This window comes from Mus caroli, unplaced genomic scaffold (genome assembly GCF_900094665.2).
Source record: "Mus caroli unplaced genomic scaffold, CAROLI_EIJ_v1.1 scaffold_11056_U1_1, whole genome shotgun sequence".
Taxonomy (NCBI): Eukaryota; Metazoa; Chordata; class Mammalia; order Rodentia; family Muridae; genus Mus; species Mus caroli.
The window spans coordinates 6,038-17,553 of record NW_018391085.1 but is presented as its reverse complement, the minus strand read 5'-3'; the positions used below and the strand labels follow the sequence as shown (position 1 = coordinate 17,553).

General features: G+C 39.3%; 1 protein-coding gene across 2 annotated transcripts in view; it reads left to right on the top strand.

Annotated features, from left to right (window-relative positions):
• The window catches only part of LOC110288996 (zinc finger protein 120-like), a 17,387-nt gene extending 7,019 nt beyond the window's left edge, over positions 1 to 10,368 (top strand). The window contains exons 2-3 of one of the 2 annotated variants that reach the window (XM_021155210.2): positions 8,431 to 8,557; positions 10,081 to 10,368. In XM_021155210.2, coding sequence (XP_021010869.1) covers positions 8,431 to 8,557; positions 10,081 to 10,271 — 318 coding nt within the window. In that variant the 3' untranslated portion in view covers positions 10,272 to 10,368. Of the gene's footprint in view, positions 1 to 8,430; positions 8,558 to 8,753; positions 8,897 to 10,080 lie in introns of those variants that run through there. The other variant, XM_029473918.1, reaches the window with a different exon arrangement.
• Positions 10,369 to 11,516: the final 1,148 nt, after the last annotated feature.

The window sequence follows — 11,516 nt, the reverse complement described above, 5'->3', positions numbered from 1 at the left end:
GATTGCTTTTGGCAAGATAGCCATTTTTACTATATTAATCCTGCCAATCCATGAGAATGGGAGATCTTTCCATCTTCTGAGATCTTCGATTTCTTTCTTCAGAGACTTGAAGTTCTTATCTTATCAGATCTTTCACTTCCTTAGAGTCACACCAAGGTATTTTATATTGTTTGTGACTATTGTGAAGGGTGTTATTTCCCTAATTTCTTTTTTGGCCTGTTTATCCTTTGTGTAGTGAAAGGCTACTGATTTGTTTGAGTCAATTTTATATCCAGCTACAGCACTGCATGGTCCTGGTACAGTGACAGACAGGTCAATCAATGGAATAGAATTGAAGACCCAGAAATGGACCCACACACCTATGGTCACTTGCTCTTTGACAAGGGAGCTAAAGCCATCCAGTGGAAAAAAGACAACATTTTCAACAAATGGTGCTGGCAGAACTGGCGGTTATCATGTAGAAGAATTCAAATTGATCCATTCCTATCTCCTTGTACAAAGCTCAAGTCTAAGTGGGTCAAAGAACTTCACATAAAACCTGAGACCCTGAAACTTATAGAGGAGAAAGTGGGGAAAAGCCTCAAAGATATGGGCATAGGGGAAAAATTCCTGAACAGAACAGCAATGGCTTGTGCTGTAAAATTAAGAGTCGACAAATGGGACCTCATAAAATTGCAAAGCTTCTTCTGTAAGGCAAAAGACATTGTCAGTAAGACAAAATGGCAACTATCTGACTGAGAAAAGATCTTTGAAAATTGCTTTTTCCTAAATCTGTAAAGAATTGAGCTGGAATTTAATGGGGATTGCATTGAATCTGTAGATTGCTTTCAGCAAGACGGCCATTTTTACTATATTAATCCCGTCAACCATGAGCATGGGAGATCTTTCCATACTCTGAGATCTTCTTTGATTTCTTTCTTCATAGTCTTGAAGTTCTTGTCATACAGATGTTTCACTTGCTTCATTAGAGACGCACTAAGGTATTTTATATTATTTGTAACTATTGTGAATGGTGTCATTTCCCTAATTTCTTTCGCAGCTTGTTTATCCTTTGAGTAGAGGAAGGCTACTAATTTGCTTGAGTTAATTTTATATCTATTGAGTTAATTTTATAACACTTTACTGAAGTTGTTTATCAGGTTTTGGTGTTCTCTGATGGAATTTTTGAAGTCACTTAAGTATACTGTCATATTATCTGTAAATAGTGATATTTTCTTCCTTTCCAATTTGTATCTGTTTGACCTCCTTTTGTTGTCCGATTGCTCTGGCTAGGACTTTGAGTACTATATTGAATAGGCCGGGAGAAACTAGGCAGCCTTGTGTAGTCCCTGATTTTAGTGAGATTGCTTCAAGTTTCTCTCCATTTAGTTTGATGTTGGCTACTGGTTTCCAGTATATTGCTTTTATTATGTTTAGGTATGGGCCTTGAATTCCTGATCTTTTCAAGACTTTCTATGAAGGGGTGTTGAATTTTGTCAAGTGCTGTCTCAGTATCTAACGAGTTGATCATATGTTTTTTGTTTTGAGTTTATGTGCATAGTGGATTGTGAGACCGTGAAAGGCAGCTTGCTTTGGTTGAGCAAGGCTTTCTCCAGAGACCCAGTAGAAAACTCTACAAGGGATGGAAAGTGAGCCACATTCCCAGAGACAGGTGCCTGACACCACAGAGCCCCCAACTCCCTAATTCTGTGACTATCGGTCATGCAGACAAAGCCCCAAGCTCCTGGCATTCTAGCTAGAGTCTACCCTCACAGTTACCTGACAGTAGCCATTTATGCTCCTCCCCACAGCTACCCTGCAACTACAAAATAGCTCAGTCCACTATAAAAGTGACTGCTTGGCCCCTTCCCTCTCTCTTTAGCTCTCACCTTTCTTACTCTCATCTCTAGCTCCCTTTTCCCCCCTCCCTTACCCTTTCTCTCCACATGGTCATTGCAGGCCTCTCTTTCCTTCTCTATTTCTCTGTGCCTTTCTACAATAAAGCTCTAAAACCATAGACCATCTCTGTTCATCAACGCCCGCTATGCTTGAATGATGGAATAGGCTTTCCCCTAAAGAGCTGTGTCTAACCTCCCACTGGAAGGCCTTTCTGCACTCCAGCCATAGACAGAACCAAGGACTCTTGCCCACGTGGAAACCACACAGTGCCCCTTTTCTTTCTGCCCTCTCCTCTCTTCCTGCCCTCTCCTCTCTTCAGCTCTCGGGATGACTGAGCTGCCCCATGGGCCTCCACTTTGTTCTCAGCTCTTCTACGATGTCCAGCAGCATCTGGGATGCTCGAGACTAAGAACCTGTTATCTCTGGCCTCCATGAGGCCCAGAGACCTTGGACTGCCCCTTGTCCACCCCAGGCGGGCTATGGTCCATGGCTTCCCACAGCCAACCACCCACTGGGCTGAGTGGAGAGCGTGCAGCCCACCAAGAGCACTGGAACTCTGACAGGGTATCCCCAGGGATTCCAGTTACTTCCAGTGTTGGGGCGGATGTTCTGGCCACCACGGCCTTATGATCCTGGGAATTTTAGAGTATCTGGGAATCCAGGTTCTTCTGGGTGTTGTGGGATTGAGTGAAGAGATAGTGCCCAAGGTCTGCTCAGGGCACCGGCTCAGACCAGAAGGGGTGCTACTTATTTTTATCTTTGGAATACAATGTTTTCCCATGTAGTTTTTCTTTTGCCTGTATTTTCTATCTACAGTTTCTGTCTTAAGGTCTGAAATGATGGACTGTGATTGGACAGATACATCAAGAAAATCCATTTGTTATTCATGTAGCTAGTTAGAACAAAAAAATGGTACAAAAAAAAAAAAAGATTTTGATTCTGGACAGAACCTGGGAATATTTTCTTTTGGAGGAATGTGGAAGACGTAAGGACTGAGATGGCAAACAGCATAGAAATCTGTACATAGATCTTCATCTGTTGTTGTTGTAGGACCTGGCAGATGACACTGTTTAGACTAATACAGGCAGAGGAAGTTGAGGTCATAAGGTTTGGGGGGAATAGATGTCATGAAAATTTTAGCCAAAGGCCATGTGTGATATTTTGGCTCCAAATGATTCTATTCTGCACATGCCCCAAGGAACTGAGTAGGGCAAAATTCAAAGATAAGGAGCTGATTCTTAGTTGGCATGTTGAATTTGTTAGATGGTTATTATCTTGATTCATTCAGGATTATAGGGAAGAAAAACAGCAAGTGATGTAGAAAGAAATGCAAAGTCTGCGGGTTTTAGAGAAAAATTGCACTAGGTAGTTTCAGATGGCCATCAGTGCTGAAATAGAGGCAGGAATTTTCAGGAACATTATCACTATTAAAAAGAAAGCCCTTACCATTTTCGACAAATGGTGCTGGTTCAACTGGAGGTCAGCATGTAGAAGAATGCAAATTGATTCATTTTTATCTCCTTGTACAAAGCTCAAGTTGAGGTGGATCAAGGACCTCCACATAAAACCAGACACACTGAAACTAATAGAAGAAAAAGTGGGGAAGAGCCTCGAACAAATGGTCACAGGTGAATATTTCCTGAACAGAACATCAACGGCTTATGCTCTAAAACCAAGATTTGACAAATGGGACCTCATGAAATGGCAAAGCTTCTGTAATGCAAAGGACACTGTCAATAAGACAAAATGGCAACCAACAGATTGGTAAATGATCTTTACCAACCCTACTTCTGATAGAGGGCTAATATCCAACATATACAAGAACTCAAGAAGTTAGACTCCAGAGAACCAAAGAACTCTATTAAAAAATGGGGTACAGAGCTAAATAAAGAATTTACAACCAAGGAATATCAAATGGCTGAGAAGCACCTAAAGAAATGCTTAACACCCTTAGTCATTAGGGAAACACAAATCAAAACAACCTGAGATTCCACCTCATACCAGTCAGAATGGCTAAGATCAAAAACTCAGGTGACAGCAGATGCTAGCTAGGATATGGTGAAAGATGAACACTCCTCCATTGCTGATGGGATTTCAAGCTGGTACAACCACTCTGGAAATCAATCTGGTGGTTTTTTTTTAGAAAATTGGACATAGTACTACCTGAGGACCCAGCTATACAACTTCTGGGCAGATACCCAGAAGATGCTCCAACATAAAACAAGGATAGCAAAAACTAATCTAAACAATAAAAATAACTTCTTGAGGAATCAACATCCCTGACCGCAAGCTTTACTACAGAGCAATATAGATAAAAACTGAATGGTATTGGTACAGAGACAGGCAGGAAGATCAATGGAATAGAATTGAAGACCCATAAATGAATCCACATACCTACGGTCACTTGATCTTTGACAAAGGTGGTAAAACCATCCAGTGGAAAAAAGACAGCATTTGCAACAAATGGTGCTAGTTCAACTGAAGGTCAGCATGTAGAAGAATGCAAATTGTATCTTGTTGTACAAAGCTCAAGTCCAAGTGGATCAAGGACCTCCACATAAAACCAGACACACTGAAACTAATGGAAGAGAAAGTAGGAAAGAGCCTTGAATACATGGGCACAGGGGAAAGTTCTTGAACAGAACACCAATGGCTTATGCTCTATGATCAAGAATTGACAAATGAGACCTCATAAAATTGCAAAGCTTCTGTAAGGCAAGGGACACTTTCAATAGGACAAAACGGCAATCAACAGACTGGGAGAAGATCTTTACCAATCTTACTTCTGATAGAGGGCTAATATCCAATATATATAAAGAACTTAGTAAATTAGACTCCAGAAAACAAGATAACCCTATCAAAAAATGGTGTACAGAGCTAAACAAAGAACTCTCAACTGAGGAATGGTCGAGAAGCACCTAAAGAAATGTTCAACATCCTTAATCATCAGGGAAATGCAAATCAAAACAACCCTGAGATTCCACCTCACTCTAGTCAGAATGGCTAAGATCAAAAACTCAGGTGACAGCAGATGCTGACAAGGAAGTGGAGAAAGAGGAACATTCCTCCACTGTTGGTGAGATTGCAAGCTGGTACAACCACTCTGGAAATCACTCTGGCAGTTCTTCAGAAAATTGGACATGGTACTACCTGAGGACCTAGCTATACCACTCCTGGGCAGATACCCAAAAGATGTTCCAACATATAACAAGGACACATGCTCCTCTATGTTCATAGCAGCCTTATTTATAATAGCCAGAAGCTGAAATGAACCCAGATGTCCCTCACCAGAGGAATGGATACAGAAAATGTGGTACATTTACAAAATGGAGTACTACTCAGCTATTAAAAATGATGAATTCATGAAGTTCTTAGGCAAATGGATGGAACTAGAAAATATCCTGAGTGAGGTAACCAAATCACAAAAGAACACACATGGTATGCACTCACTAATAAGTGGATATTAGCCCAGAAGTTTGGAATAACCAGACAAGTTTAGAGCCTGACAAATACAGAGGTGGATGTTCTCAGCCTACCATTGAACTGATCATGGGGTCCCAGTAGAGGAGATAAAGAAAGAAATGAAGGAGCTGAAGGTGTTTCCAACCTCATAGGAGGAACAATATCAACCATCTCCTAGAGCTCCCAGGGACTAGTCCACCAACTAAAGAGTATACATGGCTCCAGCAGTATATGTAGCAGAGGATGGCCTTGTTGCACACCAATGGGAGGGTGGCCTTTGGTCCTGTGAAGGCTTAATGTCCCAGTGTAGGGGAATGCCAGGATGGGGATGCAGGAATGGGTGGGTGGGAGGGGTGATGGGATAGGGGGTTTTTGGAAGTGAAACCAGGAAAGAGCATAACATTTGAAATGTAAATAAAGAAAATATGTAATAAAAAATAATTAAAAAAAAGAAAGCCCTCGCTCTGGATTGGATACCTAAGAAGGTATCCTAACACTCCCTGCTAACCCTTCAATTAACAGAAGGAGTAGGCAAAGTGATTCCTAGTCCAATAAAGGAACTTCATATAAAACCTGCTAAAACTATGGTCCACCTTTGGCAGGGTCCATCCCAATTTAGGAGCCAAACTTCCCAGGCTCACCCATATTGTGCTGGTCCTGGAATCAAGAGGGTGCAAAATATACAGTCATGGATTCTCCAATCCTCATTTCTATACAGCACTATTCCACCCATCTTTGTTTGGTAGAGTCTGAACCCCAGTGAGTATATTATGAGAGTACATTGCATGAAGCTGTGAGGATGAAGCCTGAGTTGCATTTTGAGACCACAAGATGTTGATAAGCTATGAGGAATCTCCCATGGAGAAGTGCATATAGGGAGTGGATGTACTGAAACTGAGAGATGTATGAGAGGTTGCAGAGCCATCTAAGCCCTTTGAAACAGAAGCCCCATGTGTCTGAGACAGACCTATAGAATTTGGTGTTTGCCCTGTTGGGTTTCTTGCCTTGGTCCAACTGACACATTCCTCTCTATTGGAATGGCAAAGGATATTCTGTGCCAATGCATGTTGAAAAGATATAACGTGTTTTCTGATTTTACAAGATGTGGCAATCGAGATATTACCTTGAGTGTCAAGAGTGTTTGGACATGCTGGGCGGTGGTGGCGCAAACCTTTATTCTCAACACTTGGGAGGCAGAGGCAGGCGAATTTCTGAGTTTGAGGACAGCCTGGTCTACAGAGCAAGTTCCAGGACAGCCAGAGCAACACAGAGAACCCTGCCTCAACAAACAAACAAACAAACAAACAAACAAACAAACAAACAAACAAACAAAAACAGAGTGTTTGGACATTTCAACAGTATAGAGGCTGTTGCAGACCATTAGGATCATTGAGTTTAGACTAAATATATTTTCGTGATAAGATGACCATGATCCTAGAGTCACAATGTACTTGATAGAATCAGAAAAAGCTCATAGATATGATGATGTCTGTGAACACTTGTTTCTCCTTTGTGAAGAACATATGGAAGTTTTTGTAGGTAGGGCCTTTGTAGATAAGCTATTGGGTATGATTTGTGTGTCTATACACTCAGCCCATTTCCTGTTTTGTGTCTGGTGTGTTGTGACTGAAACTGATCAGTCAGCTTCCTTTAGTGCTGTCATGTACTCACCATTAATGACTGTCCATAAGTCACATAAGATACAGTAGAAACAACTGCTATTGATGCTAAGCCATTTTGCAAGCCTCGTATTTTTATATTTTTAATTTGGTTGTTTTTGTTTTTTATTTTGGAGACAAGAGTATCTCTGTGTGGTTCTGGCTGTCCTGAAGTAGGTATGTAGACCAGGCAGGTCTTGAATATAGTGATCCATATGACTCTGACTTCAGAGTCGTGGGATTAGATGTGGGCCAAAATGCCTGGCTTGTTTTGTTTTTATATTATTAGCTGATGGGCTTAGAATATAGGTTTTTGTACATGCAAGCATATGCTGTTTTGTTGAGGTTCATCTACTCTTGAATTTTGAAATTGAGCAGAGAGTATATTATTTTTCTCAGGATTCATGGCATTCATACTACCTGGGCCTTCTGAGTCATTGGATTATTGGAGTGTAACTTTATTACTACCTGTTGTGTTTGTTTTGAATTTCCTGAATGAATGAGTATTTTGCCTATATACATGAGTGTGTGTGTGTGTGTGTGTATGTGTGTGTGTGTATCATGTGTGCCTGATTCTAAAGAGCTCCTGAACGTGTTATAATGGATAGTTTTGAGCCTCCCTGTAAATACTGTCAATTAACCCTAATACGATTAATGGCATAACCAGCCATCGATCTGGTGAGCCATCTGTCCTACCCTATGTTGTTTTTTCTGATCAATGTTTATATTGCTAATATTTTCATCTGTCCATTTGTAACTGTTTAAACATGCATTAATTTGTAGTAAGATCTTATTAATGTTATAGTTTAAACTGTGGCACGTGAGGTTTCTAGGAGATGAACACAGAACTGGAGTGAATGTATAGTTCTTTGTAGGGACTTCAGTAAATACCGCCGAGTTCTTTCTTTTTCTTTTTTGTTTGTGTGATTGATTGATTTTTGCAGGGGAGTTGGGGTATTAATATGTACTTCTTACTGTCCTTGAACTCGTTTCATGTTCCATGCATGAGGCTGGCATCCAACTCTATGAGATACACCTGGATCTGTCTGCCTCCTGAGTGCTGGCAGTAAAGGCATGAGTAATACACCCAGCGTGCTTATCATTTTTTAGTTAGTAATTGTTCATACAGTTTACCTGATGTATGCTCAGCACTGTTGAACTGTTTACTTGTGTGTCTTTATGACTGTTAGTTGCCGTTTCTCTTGTAAGACTTTATCCTTTTCAAGGGTACAGAAATGACAGAGGTGAAGCTCATTCATTGTTCAGTTTCTTTCTAAAATACCTTGACTACATTAGAGTGTCTGTGTCAGGAATCAAGTATTTCATTCTGGTGTAAGCACCAGAATGACATAAATATATTGTCAATGAAGTGTACATTTACAGTGTTTTCAGTGTCATGCTTTCTCATGTACACATGTATGGGATCTTCTAGGATGTAGTGACCTATGATGATGTGCATGTGAACTTCACGTGGGAAGAGTGGGCTTTGCTGGATCCTTCTCAGAAGACTCTATACAAAGAAGTGATGCTGGAGACCTACAGGAATCTCGCTGCTATAGGTAAGACACTGAATTTCCTTTCACTTTTTAAAATCTGGGGTGAGTGTATCTTTGTTATTTTTTGTCATTTTAGTTGAGAATGAGGAAGGATGAGGTGAATAAATCAGTCATGGTTCTAAGGGTCTCTGAAGATAGTAACTTACGTTTTGCCTAGTTTCCAATAATATAACATATATTCTTTGGTACTATATTTCAGGCTACTATTGGAAAGACCATAATATTTCTGAAGGACATTTTCAAAATTCTAGAAGAAATGGAAGGTAATTTTCATGTGCAAGCTGATAAGAAATGCCTCTGAAGAATGTTTTTAGTATGTCCTGCAAGTTTTAAAGAAAACCAACAGGGTAAAATCAGCACTGCTTTAAGTTCTAGATGATTATTAAATTGTCACAAAATCATGTACTGTGCCAGGTATAATTTCATTTGTGTTTGCCAGGCATTTCTCTAAGTACAAAGAGAAGGAAATAATACCTTAACAGAGCTCATCATTTGAATCATAGCCCAGTAGAGTTAGTTATGCTATACAACTGTCCAAACCTTCTAATAAGCAAAGAGTCCATAGTAAAGCTGGTGCAACTGTTGTAATAACATTGCTAAGTTTAGTGAGATGGGTAGTTTAGAAAGTCAAGAATGCTATTGTGGAGAAACTTTAATCCCTGTACCACATCTGTATGAGGAATAAAGGTCAAACTGTGTGAATTCAATGTGGAACCCTTTAAAAAATTATAATATATATATATATATATATATATGTGTGTATGTGTGTGTGTGTGTATGTGTATATATATATATATATATATATATACACTTCGTTGTCTTCAGACACACCAGAAGAGGGTATCATATCAGATTGCAAATGGTTGTGAGCCACCATGTAGTTGCTGGAAATTGAACTCAGGACCTTTAGAAGAACAGTCAGTGCTCTTAACCACTGAGCCATCTCTCCAACTTCCCTATGTGAAACCCTTTTACTTGTTAATCTTCTTTTAATAGGGATGTCATATGTCACAATGGATACAAGCCATGTGAACATAAGGAATGTTGAAAGAAGCACCAAACCTCTCCCTGTGCCAGCACAATTAGAAGATATGTAGTACTCCCCACTTTGGGTAGGCTTTCTAAATGTGCTACAAGTTTACAAATAATTGGTTTTCTAACTTTACTGGTGATATCTACAAACTTGTACTGCAGAAAATTGCTGAGTACTAGTGCTATTGAATTCTTCTGTTTGTCTTGGTTCATTTTGCAAATGTAGTGTGACTCACACTATAGAAAAACTTAATGAATGCAATCAGTGTGATAGAACTTTGAGTTCTTTCAGTTCTTTCTTTGCATACAACATGGGTTGTATGCAAAACAACCCATAATGAAGGAGAACCCCAGTGTCAATAGAGTGAGAATACATTACAACTGGCTTCCTCTTTATAATTAGACCAAATTGTAAAAGTAACTCGTACAAATAAAAATATTCATCAGTGCATTGAATGTGGAAATGTTTTCATATATGTCAATTCTCTTTGCAGGCATGAAAGAAGTGATACTGAAGATAAACTTTCTGAATTTATTCAATATGATAAAGACTTTGCATATCAGAGCCATCCTCAAAGGCATGAAGGAATTTATTCTGGAGAGAAACCCTATGAAGGTGTTCAATATTTTGAAGACTTTGCACATCACAGTAGTCTCCAAATACATAAAAGAACACATATTGTAGAAAAACCCTATGAGTGTAACCAATGTGGCAAAGCCTTTGCATACCACAGTTATCTTCAAAGGCATGAAAGAAGTCATACAGGAGAGAAACCTTATGAATGTAATCAATGCGGTAAAGCCTTTGGACGCCACAGTCATCTTCAGAGACATGAAAGAATTCATACAGGAGAAAAAAGCTATGACTGTAATCAATGTGGTAAAACATTTGTACATCACAGTCATCTTCAAATACATAAAAGAACGCACATTGGAGAGAAACCCTTTGAATGTAACCAATGTGGTAAAGCCTTTGCACGAAACAGTCATCTCTTAATACATAAAAGAATACATACTGGAGAGAAACCCTATGAATGTAAGCAATGTGGTAAAGCTTTTGCATATCAAAGTGGTCTCCTATATCATAAAAGAAGATATTCTGTAGAGAAACTCTATGAGTGTAACCAATGTGGTAAAGCCTTTGCGTGTCACAATAGTCTCCAAGTACATAAAAGAACACATACTGGAGAGAAACCCTATAAATGTAATCAGTGTGGAAAAGCCTTTGGACGCTACAGTTCTCTTCAAAGGCATGAAAGAATTCATACAGGAGAGAAACCTTATGAATGTAATCAATGTGGTAAAGCCTTTGGACGTCACAGTTCTCTCCAAAGGCATGAAAGAATTCATACAGGACAAAAACCTGATGAATGTAGTCAATGTTGTAAAGACTGTGGATCTTACAATAGTCTCCAGATACATAAAACAACACTTGCTGGAGAGAATACATATGAGAGTAACCAATGTGGTAGAGACTTTGTATCTCACAGGTCTCTTCAAAGCCATAAAAGAGTTCATCCAGGAGAGAAAGGTTTTGAATGTTATCAATGTGGTAAAGCCTTTGCATATCATGGCCATCTTTGAATACGTAAAGTACCATATACTGCAGAGAAACCCTATGAATGTAATCAATATGGTAAAGCCTTTGCATGTCAGACATGTTCAAAGGCATGAAAGAAACCATACTGTAGAGAAATCCTGTGAGTGTATTTAATATGGTGAAGCCTTTGCACATTTCTATAGTCTTCATCATCATGAAAAAAAACATCCATACTGGATAGAAACCCTATGAATGTATTTAATGTGCTAAAGCCTTTTCACATTTCATAAGTCTTCATCATTGTGAAATAATTCATACCAGAGAGAAATGAATATATTTAATATGGAGAAGTCTTTGTGTATTTTAATAGTCTTCATTCTCGGGAAACTA